General features: G+C 41.4%; 2 protein-coding genes across 6 annotated transcripts in view; both read left to right on the top strand.

Annotated features, from left to right (window-relative positions):
- Window positions 1-739: 739 nt before the first annotated feature.
- esyt1a (extended synaptotagmin-like protein 1a) lies at window positions 740-19,349 on the top strand. Its single transcript, XM_083919567.1, has 31 exons — window positions 740-1,296; window positions 2,406-2,447; window positions 3,853-3,987; window positions 4,716-4,789; window positions 5,008-5,080; window positions 5,175-5,264; window positions 5,361-5,416; window positions 7,032-7,152; window positions 7,360-7,536; window positions 8,011-8,093; window positions 8,268-8,316; window positions 8,522-8,611; window positions 9,846-9,941; window positions 10,028-10,099; window positions 10,182-10,268; window positions 10,457-10,606; window positions 11,574-11,756; window positions 11,994-12,170; window positions 12,256-12,338; window positions 12,450-12,498; window positions 12,588-12,677; window positions 14,348-14,443; window positions 14,639-14,710; window positions 14,816-14,902; window positions 15,017-15,163; window positions 17,168-17,286; window positions 17,471-17,563; window positions 17,665-17,796; window positions 17,879-17,984; window positions 18,081-18,130; window positions 18,240-19,349. Exons 1-31 carry the CDS (start codon window positions 976-978, stop codon window positions 18,265-18,267), a joined length of 3,228 nt encoding a protein of 1,075 aa, XP_083775693.1. The 5' UTR covers window positions 740-975; the 3' UTR covers window positions 18,268-19,349.
- Window positions 19,350-20,418: 1,069 nt separating this feature from the next.
- Window positions 20,419-21,513, top strand: part of fmnl3 (formin-like 3) — a 34,562-nt gene continuing 33,467 nt past the window's right edge. For all 5 annotated transcript variants that reach the window (XM_083920372.1, XM_083920371.1, XM_083920369.1 and 2 more), the window contains exon 1: window positions 20,419-20,968. In XM_083920372.1, coding sequence (XP_083776498.1) covers window positions 20,855-20,968 — 114 coding nt within the window. In that variant the 5' untranslated portion in view covers window positions 20,419-20,854. The remainder of the gene's footprint in view (window positions 20,969-21,513) is intronic.

Genomic DNA, 21,513 nt, shown 5'->3' with positions numbered 1-21,513 from the left:
AGTATCGTCAAGCTGTTCCCTTTCTGAGCAAACACAGGCAATAGGCTGTCTCTAGGAAACCGGGGAGCCTGGTCTGTTTTAGTTGCCAAGCACAAATGAATCTGTTAATGAGAAACGTGGAAAAAAAAACTACCCAAAACGCACATGAATGACAGATTCTGCATCAGGCTGGGCTAATGTAGAATGACCTGCGTTTTGATGGTGCGTAAAGCTTGCATTAATGACACTTGGCGCATATCCTGGTGTGTCGCGACACTGCCGCTTGCCTTCTCTCTCACAGAGAGTGACCGGAGCGGCGCAACTCGATAAAGCTGCAACGCGCTAAGATCATAGGCCTACACCTTTCTGTCAACGAACCTGTTGGCGCTGTCACGCTCAGTTGTAAAAGCTGCTGCAGTGGAGCTCAGCGCTTGCGCATGCAGCAGGATTTCATCCGGTTATGTAAAAATAACATAACGGGTTAAGCAGTGAAGTAGGCAACAGCATTTTGGGCGTAGTGGTCCTTTTAGTTTGCAGGTGATGATCATTTTACGCAGAAGAAAACGGGTCCTTCGGCGTCTAAATAAACATTCCTTCACTTTGAATAATAGGTCGCTCCGCCCGAGTCGGTGCATGACGCTACAAGTTAATTCTAGGGTTTAGGTTTCTACTGGATTTCATGCGAAGGAGGGCTTGAGGCAGAGCCCGCCCTCACTGGTCTTGGTCTCTGCTTGCCCTGCTCAGAGAGAGACGCTCCACACGTCAATGAAAACACAGAATAACCACTTTTAGTGCCCTGCGGAACTGAGGAGGGGGAGCGCAGCAGAGAGAAGCCGTGGTCATGATTTAAACCGATCGAAGCCCGCAGATTATCGGTGGTTCCTCGATGGTGTCTGCGTTAAAACGACGGTAAAGTCTTCAGTGGCTCTTTGCCACTCAGTCGTAGAAGACGTTGAAGCTGCAGGTCGAGCCGAGTGAAGTCAAGCGGATCTTGCGATGCCAACCGCAGATGCAGAGCCGGGCATGAGCGGAGGCATTGCAGCCCCGGCCTTACCGAGCCAGCCCACGGGTGAACGTGCATTTGGTGTGCTGTGGTCGTTTGGGAAATGCCTCGGTGCTCTTCTCCCGGTGTACCTGGCCGGATATTATGGCTTCAGCATCAGCGTAATCCTGTTAGGGCTGATGATCTACATGGGATGGAAACACAGTCGACTGGAGAAAATGATGAGGCTCAAGTCTGCCATGTACCTCCTGGAGAACGAGGTGGCATTCACCACCGAGAAGGCTTTCAGAGTCAAAAGGGATTTACCTCCCTGGGTAAGCGCTGGCTCACCGCCCTGCCGTTTGTATCACCTGTCACATCTGACACATCTGTCAGGCTGAACTTGAGCTGCATCTCAGCTACTTTGCATCATGTGATACATGCATATTACTCATTAGTAGGCTTGCTGTTTATATAGGAGCTCCAGACTTCAAAAAGACGGATTACTGCGCACTGACAACCATCAGATACATTTATGCACGATTTTACTACTGTCCCCGTCACCCATATTTAGACATTCCAAGTGTAGTGCCTAGAGAATGAGTCTGATTAGTCTGCTGCCACACCAAGGGATGTGAATTAAAATGTCAGATGAGGTATTTGTATTGGAAAGGTGAAAAGGCTGGCAGTAGCATATTGAGATGGTGAAATACACTCTGAAAGAAGTGTAAATGTGCTCTGTGTTTCCTCTTTCTGTTTCACTAGCTCGCAATTGACCTTATCTGGCTCCAAAAGCATGATGACTCACAAACATACTTCAGAGCAGAGCAGAGTCAGTGACCAGGACCACCATATCTGGATAGAGCAGGAGAGAATTATCTAAACTGTGTGTGTCAGTGTGTGCGTGTGTGTGTGTGTGTGTGTGTGTGTGTGTGTGTGTGTGTGTGTGTGGGGGGGGGGGGGGGTCTAATCTTTAGACCTCACATCTCTGGTTTCGAGGGAATGGCTGATGGTTTCCTTCGATACAGTCGTAATCAAAAATAAATAACTAAAAAATACTGCATACCTCTTTTGATACCGTGGCAAAAAGAAATAACAAGGCCCACAAGGCCTTTTCTTTTTTATTAACAACCTGCACACAGTGCTGGTACAGTAAAAGTTACTGAACACATATAAACACACAGCAGGTTGTCTTCCCAGTTGATTAATCTCGGCAGCCTTTGGTTGAAAAACTGAGCATTGATCTGCTTTCTTTATGGCTCCTGTACTTTTGATTCTATAAAATGTAGATATACAAACTCAGGAGAAATATAGCCTTGTGATTAAGCTCTTCTAATGTGGAAGCCATCTCAAGCATTTGAACTGCTTTGCTCAAAGCTGGAGGTCAAATCACACAGCAGCGTTGTATTTGAGTTCATGCCTGATCAATATTACTTGTCTTCAGGTCAACTTTCCAGATGTTGAAAAAGTGGAGTGGCTGAACAAGGTATGTTTTTTTCCTATCAGCCTTTGCACATGTGAAGCTGTGTATTTATACATAATGTGTGTGCGTGTGTGTGTATGTGTGTGTGTGTGTGTGTGTGTGTGTGTGTGTGTGTGTGTGTGTGTGTGTGTGTGTGTGTGTGTGTGTGCTTGCGTGCGTGTGTGCGTGTGCGATGATCGACTGAACTCTTCAACAACAATGATTTCAACATAAGGTGTTCAGGTTTCACTTGAGTAACTCCCACAGTAGCTGCAATGCAGCAGCCTCACATTTATAAAAATAAAGATCACTTGTGTGGACTTTAAGTGACCCGGCTCCCGTTGCAGCCCCTCCATCGGACCAGATTATCTGCTGGTGTAATTAAGAAGCAGAGAGAGTGGCTCCGATCATATCGAGGAACTCTTTGTCTCCCTCGATACAGTACCTCTCATCAGCACAGGGCAAGTGTGGTTGTGAATACTAATAATACAAAGCGCCCTTATGGAGGGAAAAAAATGTAATGAACTCAGGGACAGAAGCCCAGATTGTGGGATGGCAATTTGCTGGACTCATCTTTCACCGGCCCACATCTCTCCTCCAGGCTTCCTGACGTGATCCAGCTGCTCACGCTCAGCCTCCTCAGCTGCAGCCATAAACAAACATACATCAACCCTGAAATGTTCCCACCTATGTATTATATTTGAAAACTTGTAGAAATAAATAGCGTATAGAGTAATGCATATAAAAAAAGCCTCATTCAGAATAATTCCAAACTGAATGTCATAACTGTATCATAAATGATATAGGACACTCAGCTGTGGCCTGTTAGCATCAGCTGTCTCACGGGGAGTTGTAAAGTCAGAGGATCAGTAATCAGGAGCTGCAGGACTTTCGCACCTGGCTCTTACACCTCACACTGAAATGCTGAAGCTAACACCAGTGTGAGGCTGTGCAGAGTGCAGATAGCAATGATACACTGGCACACTGTTCATAACACAGAATTACATTTTCCTTTGCTGAAAATCTCCAAGGAAATTATGGCCACATAAAATAAAGCATTAGCGAATTATTTCAGTATGATGTTGACTAATAACTAATGACTAATAACTGATGTGCACTTGATTAATTAATGTCATAAGTGTTTTGCTGCACTATTGATGGCTGAGCTAATCACTTTTCACCCTTTGCTTCTCTGAAAAGCCCTGTAAATAATTTTTTATAGTCACAGGAAGTGCCTTGCTATGACTAAGCATTTGCACAAATGATAATACATTGTTACTCACAGAATTATAGAACATTTGCTGCAAACATGAACCACGAACAAACTACTTGTATTTAGCATACTTCTTATGTGTAACAAAATAATAAGTATAATGCCTTTGCCATATTCAAATCTGCCAATGTAAATAGTGAATGTTCTGTCATGTAGATTGTGCAGCAGGCTTGGCCCTTTATAGGCCAGTATCTGGAGAAGTTGCTGGTGGAAACCATTGCTCCTGCTATCCGTGCCTCCAGCATTCATCTGCAGACTCTCAGCTTCACCAAGGTCAACATAGGAGACAAGGTATCTGAATGACCTGTCATAAAAGCAGCAATTTATTCAGTATGTTCTACGATCAAGAAAATACAGTTGAATGCAGAATGTTAAAGGTCCCGTAGTTTGAAAAGTGAGATTGCCATGTCGATTGTGATTATAAACCAGGTCGAGGTGCTTTATAAATACTGTGAAAATATCAAATGTTAAATCCACGGAGAAATGCGAACCGCCTGTATTCAGAAACTGTGCCTTTAAACAAGCTGCCAGGACTTCTGTACTGTTGTGATGTCACAACTATACTATATATAGGTAGGAAGTGCTGCTACACTTCTGTTACAGGTTTAGAGATCAATATCACAGATACAGAAGACCCAGAAACACTGACCAGTCAGAGCATGCTGGGCCTTTTCAGGAAGGATGCATTTCATGAATGGAGCATTTCAGACAGAGAGTAAATACAGGTATATTCAGACAGACATTATGAGACAAATAATGTGTTTTTTGAACATTAAAACATGTAAACACGTTCTGGTAGAAACCCAAAATACACATATCAACCTGAAAATGAGCATGAGCACCTTTAATGTTGGTGATATGCATGTATGGTAATGCAGTGTTAGTCTCACTAGCCTGTTAGTTTTAAGCATAAAGATTGTTAATTTCTTCACAGTGAATGATAATCTTCATGTGCATCTTAATGTTAAACCTCTCTCAGTCTTATTTGCTTTGTGTAATAGCAGCTGTTGTGTTCACAGGCTTTGAAGGTGGCTGGTGTAAAGGCTCACACAGAACACGATAAGAGACAAGTCATGTTGGATTTGTACCTGAGGTAATGCATCACAACTTTTTCTGCTTGTGTAAAAGCAGTCAGTCGTATCAGAGACTGATATATTCCTGAGTTACTATGAAGTATCTTTCACTAGCGAAAGGGCTTTTCCTTGTCAGCTGATCATTGTTTACTCAACACAGCTCTCTCATAACTCCTTTCAGCTGCTTCCCTTGGGTAAACATGTATCTCTAGATCTGTCGCTGCCCTTCTATTTGCAGCTACGCCGGCGATGTGGAAATCAATGTGGAAATCAAGAAGTACTTTTGCAAAGCCGGAGTGAAAGGAGTCCAGGTAAAAGAATGAATATTAAGATTTTATTGCCTTATAAGTGATAATTAAGTGGCTTGAATACATATAAAAACAATATTATGTCTTCTCTTTGTAGCTCCATGGGAAGCTGCGTGTGATCCTCGAGCCTCTAATCGGAGACATCCCACTGGTCGGAGCCGTCACAATGTTCTTCATCCGCAGGCCTGTGAGTGTAGCACCAGTGCACCGCATCTAATTTGCACTGAATCTGAGACCTACACTTTATGTATTCATGTGTCTTTTACTTCGATCTGTGTCACAGAAACTGGACATCAACTGGACCGGGCTGACCAACCTGTTAGATATCCCCGGACTCAAGTGAGTTTATATCATAGAGCTCTCTGAAAACCTTGTTTAGAGTGCGGCGGCATTGATGTGTTGTGTCTGTTTTTAATAGTGATTTTTTATGAGGAGCATCTGTTTGTGGAATAGGGCTGGTTTTGACATGCAGAACAGTTTTGGGGCTGCACTTTTTTGGAATGGATGGACACAAAAATAATTTATGTTTTCACTCAAAGAGGCTTTTCCTGGAATTTAAAGGAGTTCTGAAACAAACTCATTTTATTTTAGAATTAGGGCTAATATTTCTGTCTGTTGAGTGACAGATCTTTTAGGTCACATCCTTAAAGGCACTGTGCTCAAAATTCCAAATGTTGATATAGCAGCAAACAAACATTTCCTATGTAAAGTTTCAGGGAAGTAAAGGCGTCCTAAGTAGAGAAGTCACTCTCACTCTGTGTGTTGTAATGCGAGATCCTCTGTTGTTTGTTGTGAAAGACGGCGTAGACGCATGCATGTGGCCATGGAAAAATGTTTTTTCAGTATTTTGAGTAGAGTGCCTTTAAGGGTAAGTGTGACGATATGTCCTATGTTTGTCCTATACTTATTCATTTTTTTAACAAATCGCTGTGAAAAGACTAAAACCAGCAATGAATCGATCCCTCTAACACATAGCCAATGTCTGATATAGCTTATTCCCTGTGCCACAGAGATCCTTTGCTGTAAAAAAAAGACTTCAGTAAACACATAATTGAGTCACACTGTTGCACTGAGTAACATGTTCCTTCATTATGACGGACACAGTAGTTTATCGAGAAATCCAATGCACAACGTCCTTAATATACACAATAAAGCATTAAATGTGTATTCATTCGTTAAAGTAAATAGTCCCCAACAAATCCACTATTTGCTCCTTTCTGAGTAACATTTGCTAAAAAAAAAACTACATTGCCCAGTAGTTTTAGCAAATGACTTTAAGAAAGGAAGAAAAACACATTGTTGATTTTGTTCTTTTTATGGCTTTGGTTGATAATAAGAAAAATATTACCAGCCTTGTCTTTTAAGTTGTTGAACTTTATGCCCTGGTGTTCTTGTAATTATTCATTATGTATATACAGTATACAGTATATACAGTAAATATATGACTCCATACATTTATATGGAGGTAGTTTTTAAGGCCTATTATGGAGACAATGTAGAATCAACTTGATGCAGTTAAACCGAATTTTTCTGACGAATAGGAAAAATGCAGCCCTATATATCAGTCATATTCTGTGTAACTGTATGGTGGCTGATTCTACATTGTGTGTGTTACGATCTTATATAATATACTTTTTGGAAAATACAATTAAAGCATTGTCAGAGGTGTACATTTTTTTCTTGCTTCAGGTCTCTCTGTCAATGATTTCAATGACAGTTAGTCATTGGTAGTTATTTTTTAATTGTATTGTGTTCGATCAAATTAGCCAACATGATTTCACAGAAAGCTGTCCTCATCTTTAGCCAATGGGTTCTTCCTGTTGGTTCGTTTGCTGATGGATATCATGTCATTTATGCATGCTCATATTGTCAGCAGTAGTATATAGCCTCTGTCCGTCTGTCTGTGTGTCCCTCCTGTGTGTGTGTCCAACATCGTCCTCGCATTCATTTGCAGTGCCATGTCGGAGACTATGATAATGGATGCAATAGCCTCCCACCTGGTGCTCCCCAACCGTCTAACTGTTCCCCTGGTGGCCGACCTGCACGTTGCGCAGCTCCGCTCCCCGCTCCCACGGGTAACTGTCTCAATTATGAATGGCCTGAAACATGGACCCACGCAGACTGAAACTGTCTCCCCATATAAACTGCAAGCAAACACATAGCCTGAAAGTCATACAGCAAATTGACATTGTGAATGAAAAACATAGATGCATGTTTTGTGAGGAAGCTAGTTGACTAACATTTTCTTTGTGCATGTGCATGTCTTTTCCTGCACGTGCTAGGGAGTTGTGCGTATCCACCTGCTGGAGGCTGAGGACCTGACCGCCAAGGATACGGTCATCAAGGGCTTAATCGACGGGAAGTCGGACCCGTATGCAGTTCTGCGTGTTGGAACCCAGATCTTCACCTCTCATCACGTGGACAGCAACCTGAACCCACAGTGGAGGGAGATGTATGAGGTGGGAGGAAAGACAATATACCCAAAACTGAGCTGCAAGAAAGATGAGATATGTGGCTTTGCCTTGATATTCAAGTGCTTCACTCCCTTCCAGTTTGTGTGCTAAAAGTTATAGCTTACTGTTGGTGTCATAGGGATTGCGTAAAGCAGTAAATGTGTCAGAGAAAAAATTGAGTTTTGAGGAGATTTTTATCTGTTTCTGTTATAGCAGGAAGAGATAAGCAGCTCTTGTGAAAACTGCTTGCTCAGGGACACATCTGTCTTCCTCTTGTGGTTTATGCAATTTAAACCAAACGCTGAATAGATTATTACAATGCAAAAGTGAAAATTCTTGCCATTGTGATTCTTGTGTGCAAGCCCTTGTGTTACTGAGTTATGAGTGGCCGCGTTTATATATTTGTATATTTGTTTTGTGTATTTGTCCATTTACGTGTATGTGTGTATGTGTGTGGCTGTGTGTGTCTGTGTGTGTCAGGTGATTGTCCATGAAGTACCTGGTCAGGAGTTGGAAGTGGAAGTTTTTGACAAAGACCCAGACCAGGATGACTTCCTGGGGAGGTAGCTTATTCATTCTCATTTATTTACTCTGTCTCTATGTGCCTCTCATGTCATTCCCATCTCTGCTGTTGCCATGTTGGGCCATGGTTCTTTCAACATTTCAATGCCTTTATCTCTTTGATTCATGGCTTCATTGATTCTCTCTCTATCTCTCTTTATCTGCCTCTCTCTCAGGGTCAAAGTGGATCTTGATATTGTAAAGAAGGCCAGAGTTGTGGATGATGTAAGTAGTAAATGTTTATGTTAGACAATATTTAGCATTTCACCATTACATGTTCTCGCTCTGATCATGTAACAGTAATCGGTGAGCACGAGAATGTTATTATATTGTATCACTCACCATCTTCTGTCCTGCCACCCAGGCTCAACTAAATCGGCCAGAAGAGAAAAAAAGATGTGTATAATGAGCACTTTGTTTTTGTAAACAGTGGTTTAATCTGAGGGACGTCCCATCTGGCAGTGTTCACCTCCGGCTGGAGTGGCTCTCTCTGCTGTCGTCTGATGACAAACTGAGTGAGGTGAGTCTACAGCACACTACTACTCAATTCATCCTTCTCACCCAAGCAGGGCTTTGGGCAGTGATGTGGATAAAATTGATACACTGATAAGGAGTAGAGCATTATTTGTATGCCATACTATTTCTGGCATTTGAGAGTTAAGAGAGACAGGGAACACAAGGAGAGAGTGTGATTGACATGCGACAAAGGTCTCTGGCCACAATTGAACCGGGAATGTGGCCTCATATATAGCTAGATAGGTGCTGCTACAGTGCTGTTACAGTCATTCCCCGGCTACAATGGCAGTACAGAGACGCCAAGAGTGCAAGTGCGGAAACGCTGACCAATCAGAGCAGATATGCCTTTTTTATGGAGGGGAGCTCAAAGAGACAGGCGCTAAAATGTAGCATTTCAGAAAGAGGGTGAACACAGACAGTATATTCAGAAAGAGTACGTGAATAATGTTTTGTTTTTTTAACATTAAAGCGTAAAAACAAGCATAAATGAGCATAATATGTCCCCTTTAAACCATTCAACCACCCTTTGCTCTGATACTATGTTGTGTCAAGAATCACAAAAAAAGTTTAAATCTATTTTTCCCATTGTGTCAAATGCTATTTATGAGTTTTACTGAAAAGAGATTATATAATATAAAGAAATTATTCTTGAACATGTTTTTTCAACCTTTATATAACCAGAAAATATTTCATATCTCTTTTTCATGAGTGCCCTTGCCAAGACCCATACGAAAAAGAGCAATAACAATTATTGGCCTTCATTTTGACCTAAACTACACACCTGTATCTTGCACGGTTGCGATGCTATCGCTGTGACGAAATCTGTTCACAGATTCACAATGCCAGCATCGCTGTTACGGTTGGTAATAAACGATAAAGAATCATATAAATGATTACACCCTAGAAACAATCCAATATGGCACCTTTGGGTTGGATGAGCTGGATGCACTTGAGGTTTTATTTAATGTTACCTGATATACATAGTTTTATATGCGTTTACATATTTTGATTTTATGTTATATATATATATATATATATATATATATATATATACAATACATACATATATACATACAATAAAGTTAAATCAAAGACCTTCTAAGAGCAATCTAAAAACATCAATCAAAATAAATAAGACCAATCTAAACTAGTAGGAAATTGTCATTGGGGATTAGGCTTTTAGGGTCTCAGATCATTTTCCTCACATGCTCTTTGCTTCTTATGTTGTTTTTTACCAGGTGATCCAGAAAAACCAGAACTTGACCAGTAAGACGGCTGATCCTCCATCCGCTGCCATCCTAGCCATTTATCTCGATCAAGCTTACCAGCTTCCTGTAAGATTATCATTATTTAAGACTCTGGTGAGGTGTGCCTTCAGCTTTCATATTTTACCCACAGCCATGTTTTAAATATGTTGTAGATGAGGAAAGGCAACAAGGACCCGAGCCCAATGGCACAGATTTCCATTCAGGATGCAACTAAAGAGAGCAAGGTAAGGATATAACATATAACACATATACAACTTCTTTAAAAACAAACTGAGCATGATGAATGTTTTCGGCTCCATTCTGCAGACTTGCTACGGGACCAACAGCCCTGTGTGGGAGGATGCCTTTACCTTCTTTATTCAGGATCCTCGCAAACAAGACATCGACATTCAAGTAAGTCACTATGAGTAATGATTGAACACACCAATCCGCAAGCTGCAAAGATTTTGCATAAATTAGTCCCATGGTGTCTAGGTAATTAAAAAGCTTATTGATTTTCCCTCTGGTTTGAAACGTTTTTCCTCTTATGCTCTCGCCATTTTCCTAAATTCTCATCTTCTTTCCCCATGTTTATCAATCAGGTGAAAGACGATGACCGTGCTCTGTCCCTGGGCAGTCTTACCATCCCTCTGAGCCGTCTTCTGGCGAGCCCTGACCTCACCATGGACCAGTGGTTCCAGCTGGAGCATTCTGGTTCTGCCAGTCGCATCTATATCAAAATCGTGCTTAGGGTTGGTATTTCACACTCTTTTTTTGTCCTGCACACTCACATGTCAGGTCATGTAGTATATAGGTAAGATGTGGATTTAAGAATTAATCCAGCTGAAGTGTTTGTGTGGGAGACTTTGATATTTTACCAGCTCCCAAAAAGAGCGCTTTGGCCTCAGGAAACTAGCATCAGACACGCTTTAAGCCATGTTTCCACTAAACACATTTGGTATAGTACCTTCAGAACAGTACATATACAAGGCCCATATGGACATAAACACTAGATCTGTTTCTAGTTTCCACCACAGACGGTACGCTTACATGTAGCTCTTGCTGTAGTTCCTCAAACAAAAAATGGGACAGAATGGAATGGTTCTATTGGTACAAAGTACCATCCACAACTTTTAACAACAGAAACACAAAAATAATTGTGTAATGAATGCAACTGAACTGGACTGCTTTGTGGAAACAAGGCTTTAATATAACCCCCACAACCGTTCAAAACTGAGATCCCAAATTTAAGATCTTACCGTGGCTCTCTGTGTCTCGTATCCATTGAAATCAGATCTTGTTGGACATCACACTCTGGCCTGAGATAAAGAATGTGAGATACCAGAGGTGGGGGACTCGAGTCGCAAATTTGAGGACTTGCAACTACCTTGACTGACACTGATAAAAGACCAGGTTCTCACTACAGCAACTTGAGACTTGCTTGTGACTTGCACATGTGTGACTTACTTCCACTTCTGGATAGTGAAGAGGTTATAACCTACGCTAGCAACAGTCAACTATCAACTCCACCTCTTTACATACGTGAACTTAGCCGTAACACAAAAAAATGAAACCTAAGGAGACCATCTGCTCGTCTTTTATCTGCCTCAACTTTCTATTCATGTGAGAAAAATGCAGTCCAGAAAAAAAGAAATATTCATTTAATTTACTGTTTGACAGTTTCTTAAAAACAACAACCTGTTATGTGTTTCCTACTAGGTTTTGTTTCCAAATGACGATGCCACTCCTACAACGCCGTCTCCTCGGCCTTCAGTCCCAGGTCCTGGCATGGGTCAAGGGGGAGTCACATCAGAACTCAACCCTATGGGGCCTGGCGGGTTGGGTAAACCTCAACCAACACGACCACAGTACACCACGCCTGACCCAGAGTTTGCAACTGAGGTAAAACCCTAGAATCAATCTGCAGCAGGCACAACTCAGCCTCTCTCTCTCTCCCTGTTTCACACACACACACACACACACACACACACACACACACACACACACACACACACACACACACACACACACACACACACACACACACACACACACACACACACACACACACACACACACACACACACACACACACACACATACACTAGTAGCATTTCCTGCCCTTTTTTCCGCTCACAGGGAGTGCTGCGTATCCATCTGATGGAGGCCCAAAACCTGATAGCGAAGGACAACTTCATGGGGGGCATGGTGAAGGGGAAAAGCGACCCTTACGTCAAGATACGCGTGGCTGGTATCACCTTCCGTAGCCACACCATCAAAGAAAACCTCAATCCCTTCTGGAACGAACTCTATGAGGTAACTTTGTCCAAAACTATTCTGCTCATACGATGACGTATTTAGGCTTAAGCTTAGATTTTTACCATTTTCTTCTGTGATTTAGGTGATTTTGACTCAGCTTCCTGGTCAGGAGATCCAGTTTGAGTTGTTCGACAAGGACATCGATCAGGATGACTTCCTCGGAAGGTGCTCGTGGACATCACAAATTTAACTTTTACAGCATTTCTGGCTACACGGCTCTTATAACTGAAGGAAATGTGTCAGTGACAATGCACTGATTGAGTCCTGTCTTTGCAGGTTCAAGCTTAACCTACGAGATATCATCAGTGCACAATTCATCGATACGGTGTGTAACGCATAGCGAACAGATCATTTAACAAGTAATATTTGTATAGATGTCATTACCTGAGCATTTCTGTGCCATTTTTGTTACAGTGGTACACTCTTAATGATGTGAAGTCAGGCCGAGTTCACCTGGTGCTGGAGTGGCTGCCCAGAGTCTCTGACCTGCCCAGAATGGAGCAGGTGAGATACTTACTCTCTTTATATCACATTCTATTTTTACTTGGATATACATGCACATTTAAAAAAACAAAAAAACGTTTGAAAAATATGCTAATGTTAAAAATACACTGAGTAACGATAAATAATATGAAAGTAAATATTTGCAAAGAAATAAAATGCAGGAATGAAACTTAAAGTGCATAATAAAAAATTAGAAGTATTAAGAAGAACATAAAACCTTGGATGTGTACCTTGACGACACTTAATTCTTTTATTAAAAAGGATCCAATATTCCTGTTTTTCTAAATTGTCACCGTTGCAGGCAGAACTTTGTTCTTTCCATCATGAAATATAATAAATGATGTAAATCCCACCAGGAGTTGAAGGTATTTCTAAAGCTGCTCTTAAGTAATGGCCTTTTGCCTGCAGCATTTACATTCCAAAACAGGTATTTGACATTTTCTGAAGGAAAGGCCCCAACTAGAGAGTGTGCTATTTAAAACAGGATTTCTCTGAGGAGTACTTTTGGACATCTTACCTGAAAGAAATTTAAGTTGGGCAGGACCAGATTATATGATGATGGTTTCTTTAAATAACTTTAAAGAAAAATGAATGTTCAAGTTTATCTTCATGCAACAATACTCAAATGTGCAGTGAAGGCGCTGTTGTTTGCTGTAAAGTCATTCCTACCCAGTTTAAAGCCATTACCATTACATTTCAAAGTTGAGCCAAAGTGAGTATTCTGGTTTAACTATACTACTACAATACTTCAAATGTAGGTTTGTTTCTGACTGGGGTCACAGCAGCAGCAGCAATAAGACTTTACTTGTCAAACTCAGTCTGCTGAAGCCTCTTATTAACTTCAGCTGTACTTTAGAAAGCCTCCTTCCACAGAACGAGGACTGTGGAATTTATCCCCCGTTTTTGTTTTTTACAGTGGAGTTAGGATGGGACTGCTTCATGGCTGGTTTGGACAGAAGGAATGAAACGGTGACCTAGAAAAAAACAAAACCAAACCTGTCCTTTAAATCAGAGGTTTTCAAAGTTTGAGGCAGGCCTCTCCTAACAGTTTCAGGGGAGGCTCAGTAAATGGAAGTGAAAAGATACAACATTAGTTATCAAAAGACAATCATATAGAATAGCCTAAATGTGGGTGAGAGAGAGGGGGAGACATGCAACAAAGGGTCGCAGGTCTGAGTCAAACCCATAGCTGCTGAGGACCTTCAGCCTCTTTACATGGGGTGAATGCTCTAACCACTGTGCCACTAGCTGACCCAGTTTTGGGGAATTTGAATGTTTTTTCCCCGCTTTGTTTCGAGTAAGGGGAAGCCAACAGTGTCAGACTTCGAAAACCCCTGCTTTAAATCATGCCTCTTGTTCTGTGAGGGCCTGGTGCCCTTGTTCTCTAAAATTGTGGTTTGGTTGCTATAGCAGATACAAACCGTTTTTTAACCAACAGGAAAGAGAACAACTTTTACAGTGAGGGACTTTTGTGCGTGTGAGCAGTTTGTGTCCTGAATCATGAACTTATTCTTGCAGATGCTTTCTGTAGATTAGTTTATATTCATCTTTGTTGTTAGTGTCGTAACCATGGTTTTGTTATCGCAAGATAAGTCTCACTAAAACTCCCTCTCTCTCTCTCTCTCTCATTCTCTCTCTCTCTCTGTAACATAATTTCCCACTTCCTACAGATCTTGCAGTACCAGTCCCAGCAGTCATACCACAACAAGGTTGTGCCATCGACGGCTGTGCTCTTTGTGTATATGGAGCGTGCCCATGGCCTGCCGGTGAGATCATATCTATGATTCTGTGTATAGTGTGTTTTTAATGGCAGGGTTTCGTATAAAATGCTGTGTTGTCCCCAAAACAGCGGCATTCTCATTCATACATTAAATAGCTGGTTATGAGATGTGTGTTTTGAATTCTGTAGATGCCGGTAATAGCAATTTGTGTATTACAATATTCTTTACGTGTAATTTCAGCTGAAGAAGAACGGGAAGGAACCGAAAGTTGGAGCTGAGATTATCCTCAAAAGCGTTTCACACAAAACCAAGGTGGGATCGTGATTTCTTAGACGAGCTTGTGAATGCAACGCAAGAAAGAGAGGAAAGTGTTGTTTAAAAAATGTCATTAATTTCTGCTCTTCATTCTTTCATAAGATTTGCGAGCGTTCCACATCCCCTCGATGGGACGAAGCCTTTCATTTTCTGGTTCGCGACCCCAGAGATGAAATACTCACAGTGAAGGTGAGAGTCATAAACAGCAGCAACATTTCCACTTTTTATCTTAACTATGTAGTATTACTGCAGATGAAAACAAGTGATAAACCGATAAAGATGTTTGTATATGTTTGTATCTAGCTCTCCCACAGCTGGGGCCAGTCCCTTGGTTCCTACACACTTCCTCTCAGAGAGGTGCTGTGTGAGCCGGGCTTGGTGCTCGACCGCTGGCTCAATCTGGATGGAGCACTGCCAGAAAGCCAGATACTACTGAGGGCCACGCTCAAGGTACTGACAATATATTCTACTTATTTTCTCTACACTGCCAATGCACTGCAGTAGGTGACCATTTGAGTAGTGCCCTGATTGATATTAATTCTGCCCTATATAGAACCAATATTGCAATTCACTGAATACTGTGCTTTACTGATGTTCTGATGTACAGCACTACTTACTGAATATCATGTACTGTCGACGGAAAGATAACAGATACTTCCCACATTTTTTCTGCACTTTTTACTAGCTTTGGCAAATGGTGAGTAAGTGGGTAAACTTAAAGGAGCCATGTCTCCAAAAAAAAAAGATTCACATGTCTTTTTTTTCAAACAGGTCAAAGTGCTATATAAATACTGTGAAAGTATAAAAACCCTCAATCCACAGAGAAATGCACACAACGCGTATTCAGAAACTGTGTCTTCAAACGATCCGTCAGGACTTCTGTACATTTGCAATGTCGCAGTCATTCCCCAGCTGCCGTGATAGTAAAGAGGGAACATATGCAGTAGACCAGAAAATTCTGACAAGTCATAAGAAAACCTGAAAATTAGCATACTCTTACCCCTTAAAAGCAATTGTTAAATGTTTTGGTAAATACAATTATATAATAATATACAGGTAACTTGGCTCTGTTCAAAGGTAATTGATAGGGCCTTCCAGCACCTTTAAATAGCACAGATTTAAATACTATATCTTAGTCGTTGAATCCATACGAAAACTATTAGCAGTAATAATTTTACAGGGGGTAATGTGCTGGACTATTTCTTGAATATCCACTCCCAAAATATCAAACTATTCCTTTAACGCCAAAAAAGATACAGCCACCATAAAGATACAGATGCTGGCAAGGTGTCCGTCAACACAGGTGTGTTAAAAGTCATTGTGGGAAATGTAGTAGATCGCAGATTGATGCCATATACCTCTGAACCAGTATCTGACTTTGGATCGCCCCTTTAACAGCAGTGGACAGTAGACTTTAGAGCGTACTCACACTGTCCTTCTGCCCGGGGCCAAAACCGTTTTTTCAGCTAAAGCCTAGTACCTTTAAGCAGTGTGAGTGCACCCGCTCCCCGCATAACTGCGGCCAGCGGGCCGTCCAAGGCCCGCTTGAAAGAGGTGGGCTTTAGCGGAGCCGTTTGCACATGTACGAGCACGAGGGTGCGCACGTGTACGAGCACGAGCACGAGCACGAGCACGAGCCCTAGCGTTATGTCCGCCTGTTCGGACATGTAAATAGAAGGACGGACCATGCGCGGACATTTAACAACAACAACAATGGCGGTGAAAGGTTCACGTTGGTGTGATGCGGAGGTGGAGTGTTTACTGCAGATTTGGTCGGATGAAAATATTCAAAAACAGTCGACAAGACGCACAAAAACTTCTCTTTATTGCTCCCCTTGGGATGACTCCCGCAAGGAAGTTGAGTTTCCAGCAGCTTACAAAAAAACACAAGAGAGGTATAAAAAAATACAGTATAGGATAAACAATAAAACTCTTAGCTAAATAAAAATAGAAAGTCAAACAACAAACAGTAAGCAATAAACTCTTAGTTAAATATATATAAAGTAGAGATATAAATACAGGTCAAATAAAATTGGCATAAAATGAAATCAGATAAGTTAAGTGTAGAGAAAGCGTATAAGATAAAATATGTATGACTGTACAGTATATGGCAGAATTGAGCAGTAAGATTAAATTATTGCACTTAAGTGGTGGATTAATATATTGCACAAAAAAAGAAGCTGAGTGTCCAGGTATGTAGGAGTAGATTATTAATTGCACAGTGAGTGGCTCCCACTCCTTCCCCTTGTCCCCTTCATTTCCTCCTCCCCCGAGTGAGGAGCTGTAGAGTATGATGGCCCGAGGGACAATGATGGCATGGCCACACAGCCAACTTCAAGTCTTACTGCATAGCTAGCCTGTAAAATGTTGTCCTTATGCAGATATAAGGTATTATATCTGCATATATCATGCAGCAACACTGTCATGCTGATCTTTGACCCACATGTCTTGCAGATCTTGGATACTCAGCTGGCAGTGTGTCGTAGCGCAGGTAGCGATGGCAGCGTGGAAGAAGTCGTTCCCAGATGGGTTCCTTCCCATTTAGACCTCAGACAGAGAGGTTCATTTGCCATGTGAGTCAAACACTCTAGCATCGATGCCCTGTTGTGTAATCACTGTCTCCCCTGTACAGAAAGCAGTTATCAGGGTTTCCTTAGTGGACTGTTTTTCATTTTTTTTCATCCTATTTTGCCCTAAATATTGAAAGACATATGACATTAAAAGACATGTAAATAATCACATTTTCTTTGTCTTTAGATCTGATACCACAAACTCAGTGGGCCAGGTGAAGCTTACTGTCGCCTACTCCATCGAGGAGAACAGGCTTTTCATCACTGTTCACTCCTGCAGGTCTCTATATGACACACTTTACCTCTTTATCATTGCAATTTTGACCTAGAGCGCTCGTTACCAACACGTGTTGTAAATGTGATCTGTGTATATACCCACAGAGCCTTGGCATCATGCTCCAAGGATGGTGCAGACCCTTATGTTTCCTTCATCCTGCTGCCGGACAAGAAGGCTACCACCAAGAGGAGGACCGCCACCAAGAAGAGAGACCTCAACCCAGAATTCAACGAGAGGTAAGACAAACAAACAAGACTCAAACAAACAAGACTAATGAAGGAAGCGTGAGGATATTAGTTTACTTCTCCCTTTCTGTAGGTTTGATTTTGACTTCACTCTTGAGGAGTCCATACAAAGAAGACTTGACCTGTCTGTGAAGAACAGCGTCTCCTTCATGAGCAGAGAGAGGGAGCTTATCGGCAAGGTATATATCATTTTCTTATTATAACATCTTCGTGGTGACGTTGGGATTATGGCCATACATGAAACATCATGTTTTGCTTCTCCTTATTGCCCTCAGTTGCAGCTGGACCTGGACCAAATTGACCTGAAGACTGGTATCACACAATGGTAATCATTTAAAGAACTGCAGAACAATATTATGTATAACAGAGTTCTAACAACAAATTTTTGTTTATATATCACTTAAGCAACAACTTGTGTCTTTTCTGTTTTACAGGTATGATTTGGTAGCTGAGACCAACTAGAAGAATCAATGGTTAGTCTTAAGTACTATATGACGTTTAGTGTTGCTTCTGTGATCTGTGATTTGTGTGTTTGTATATTCAGCTTAAATTAAAATTTCCACCCTCACTGAAGAAAAAAAACGACGAAACATCTGCTCCACTAAAACACAGTTCATCAGTATTTATGAAACTTTACATGTAGCTTATCATCCGTAAAGTGTTAACTGTGGTGAATCCATGCTGTCTTGGACAGATTCTTCAGTAGAATATTTTGGCTGAATAGATATTTGATAATAATGCAACTATGTTGCACAACCTACCGAGTTTATATGTGTTGAAAAGAATGCCAAGTCCTCTTTGAATTATATTCAGAAAAAAGGGCTTAGGCTGTGGTCAATATCTTAAGGTGTGATATGTTTTATGGATTTACAGCATCCAACACAACAAGATGATACATTTCTTTGAATTTTATTTTTTACAATTTTCGAATAATTCCCAATATTACTTTGTTATATACGTTTATATTATTGCCTTAAGTATTACAAAACTGTGCACAGTTTCTCAGTGTTTATGAATTATGTTCCAAATGAAGTTTTATATGTTTTAACCAGAGCTCTATTAAAGTTGCTTTTATAAATCAAAGTATTACAAACCGAGACCCTCACACTTACCCCTGAAAACAGAGGTATGTTACTGTAAGCAGAGTCTAAATCACTGTGCTTTTATGAAGAGAAAACTTTGTCGATACTGAAAACACATCGCTGGTGTTCTTACACCCATGCTTCTTTGTGTTTGTACGTGTTTGTGGCGCTTAATGCAACAGGCTGAAGCTGTCGGCCATATTTAGACTTTATTTTTCCAAGCAAAATAGTTGTGACCTTATGAGAAGCAATCTGAAATTGTACGCCAGCAGTGGGACAACTTCTACGTACCACCACAAAGGTGGTGTACCCCACCACAAAGGTGTGGGCACGGATTTGTGGTGACGAAAAGAAAATATTGTTTTAAGTGTCAGAACTGAAGAAGAAAATTGCTGCGCTTTTACATTATTTGAGCACAACATCATGTACCTGCAGAAATTGTTGATTAAAGTTTGCACTCTCATGAATCTAAACAGTGTTGTGAATTTATTTTGTGTAAAAGTTTTTTTAAAACTAATTAAAGGTCCCATATTGTAAAAAGTGAGACTTCCATGTCTTTGGAGGTCGAGGTGCTATATAAATACTGTGAAAATATCAAAACACTCAATCCACAGAGAAATGCACACAGCCCGTATTCTGAAACTGTGTGTTCAAACGAGCTTTCAGGACTTCTGTACGGTTGTGATGTCACAACTATACTATATATAGGCAGAAAGTGCTACTACAGTGCAGTTACAGTCATTCATGGCTGCAATGATGGTGCAGAGAACACAGATGCGGAAGACCAAATAAATGCTGACCAGTCAGAGCAGACTGGGCTTTTTCAGGAGGGGGTCTTAAAATGACAGCTAACATTAGCCTCATGTGTTCACCCCCTGTACAGTTGTCATGAGTAGTAAAATTAGCTATAGGGACCAAACCTGTATTTGTTCCAGGCTGTAAACATGTTTATTTCTGCTGTAAAGTTGGGCATTTTAAAATGGGGGTCTATGAAGATTTGCTCTGTTTTTGAAGCAGCCTCAAGTGGCCACTCCATGAACAGCAGTTTTTGGCACTTCTGCTTTGGGTCCATTTTTCAGCCCTGGAGGTTGCAGCTTGGTATAGGTATATTCAGACAGACAGTATGAGAAAAAATAATGTTTTTTTGGACATTAAAGTAGGTAGGCTATACATGTTCTAATTGAAACCTCAAATGCAAGAATGAACCTGAAAATAAGCACAATATGTCTTCTTTAAAACCTTACATTTTAGGGGTTGTTTTGATGACTTGTCATACTCATATCTGGCCACCAGGTCGCGATACAGTGCTGACAAACCCTTACTTTTCCATCCAGTTGTCTGTGGGCTCACTGCCTACAGATGTGAGGGGTGGGGGGAAACAGAGACGAGATGAGTGACAGGTCTTTTTAACCAACAGGAGCGCGCCTTCCCTCCCAGATAGGGGCGGGACAAGAGCGGAAAACCTGCCCTCTGAGTGGAGGCATCAGCAAAGAGTTTAATCAGGATCACACAACAATAATGAATGGAAACACGTCGAAGCCAAGAAAGTTGAGCAGCAACTCACAGTAACTGTTGGTCGGCAGTTGAAAGTTATCTGTGTTAAGTAATGGATTGGCTGTGCAAATCAGAAAGTTATTTCTGGAAGAGAAAGCAGCTGCACTTTGATTGTTACTTTTGAAAGTAAGTTTTTTTGGAAAGGGAAACTACAGTGGAGCGCACTGTAAACCTAAAACGCGTGCGTAAGTGTAAATGGCATTTTGGGACAGTGATACGAGACGTCTGCACTGTCAGCTGCTTCTCTCGGTTTGGGGAAGAAGTGGATTATTTGGATTGGTCCGTTAATGAAACTGTTGGAATATTTGTTTTATTTTTAATTTTCTTGCTTTAACTTGGATTATCACCACTGGAAGAAAGCTGAAGGATTCAAATTGACCAGAGAGGATACGGACAGCACATCTGGGGGGGAAATGGGTAATCTAGAGAGTGTGGATGGGCAGTCGGAGATGAAGCATCACATCATGCCTCTGAAGGTCCCCATGCCTGACCCCACCGAGCTGGAGGAGAAATTCGCCATCGTTTTGGTAAGTTAGTCATCACCTTAGTTTGTCATACATGGTGTGAAAAAGTCTTTAAAACGTGTCTTGATTTCATCTTCATTTTCCTCATAAACTCATCATTTAAGAAGAATTACTTTACAGGATTCAAATTCCAATTATTCCCAACACACATAAACATCCATCATAATAATTGACGGCGCCGTTTCTGTAACAAAAGAGTTTTGCTTTTTGTAACTCACATGAAAGTGTGTATTTACATTTTGTTTGTCGTCCATTATGAGCTGCTGATATTGTAAATGAGCCGACCTGTGCCTGCTGTCCCGCCCCTCGCTCTTTGCCTGCTGCCCCCCCTCCTCTCTCTCTCTCTCTCCCTCTCTCTCTCTCTCTCTCTCTCTCTCTCTCTCTCTCTCTCTCTCTCTCTCTCTCTCTCTCTCTCCTGCGGTTCTTTTGTCTCCCCTAAAGTCAGACAACTCAGCGTTTGGCTGAAGTGGCAAACACTGCGCACAGCATGGTGAGAGTTAGCGGGGGTGGGGGGATTATACTGTATATATCCTTGACGCAGCACATCT

This window comes from Echiichthys vipera, assembly GCF_963691815.1.
Source record: "Echiichthys vipera genome assembly, chromosome: 9".
Lineage (NCBI taxonomy): Eukaryota > Metazoa > Chordata > Actinopteri > Perciformes > Trachinidae > Echiichthys > Echiichthys vipera.
This window is presented reverse-complemented; position numbering and strand designations above follow the sequence as displayed.

Coding starts and splice junctions, on each gene's coding strand:
- esyt1a (XM_083919567.1), top strand. CDS start 976: ATGCCAACCGCAGATGCAGAGCCGGGCATGAGCGGAGGCATTGCAGCC. Junction 15,164..17,167: donor TACTGAGGGCCACGCTCAAG/GTACTGACAATA, acceptor CATGTCTTGCAG/ATCTTGGATACTCAGCTGGC. Junction 17,564..17,664: donor ATCACTGTTCACTCCTGCAG/GTCTCTATATGA, acceptor ATATACCCACAG/AGCCTTGGCATCATGCTCCA.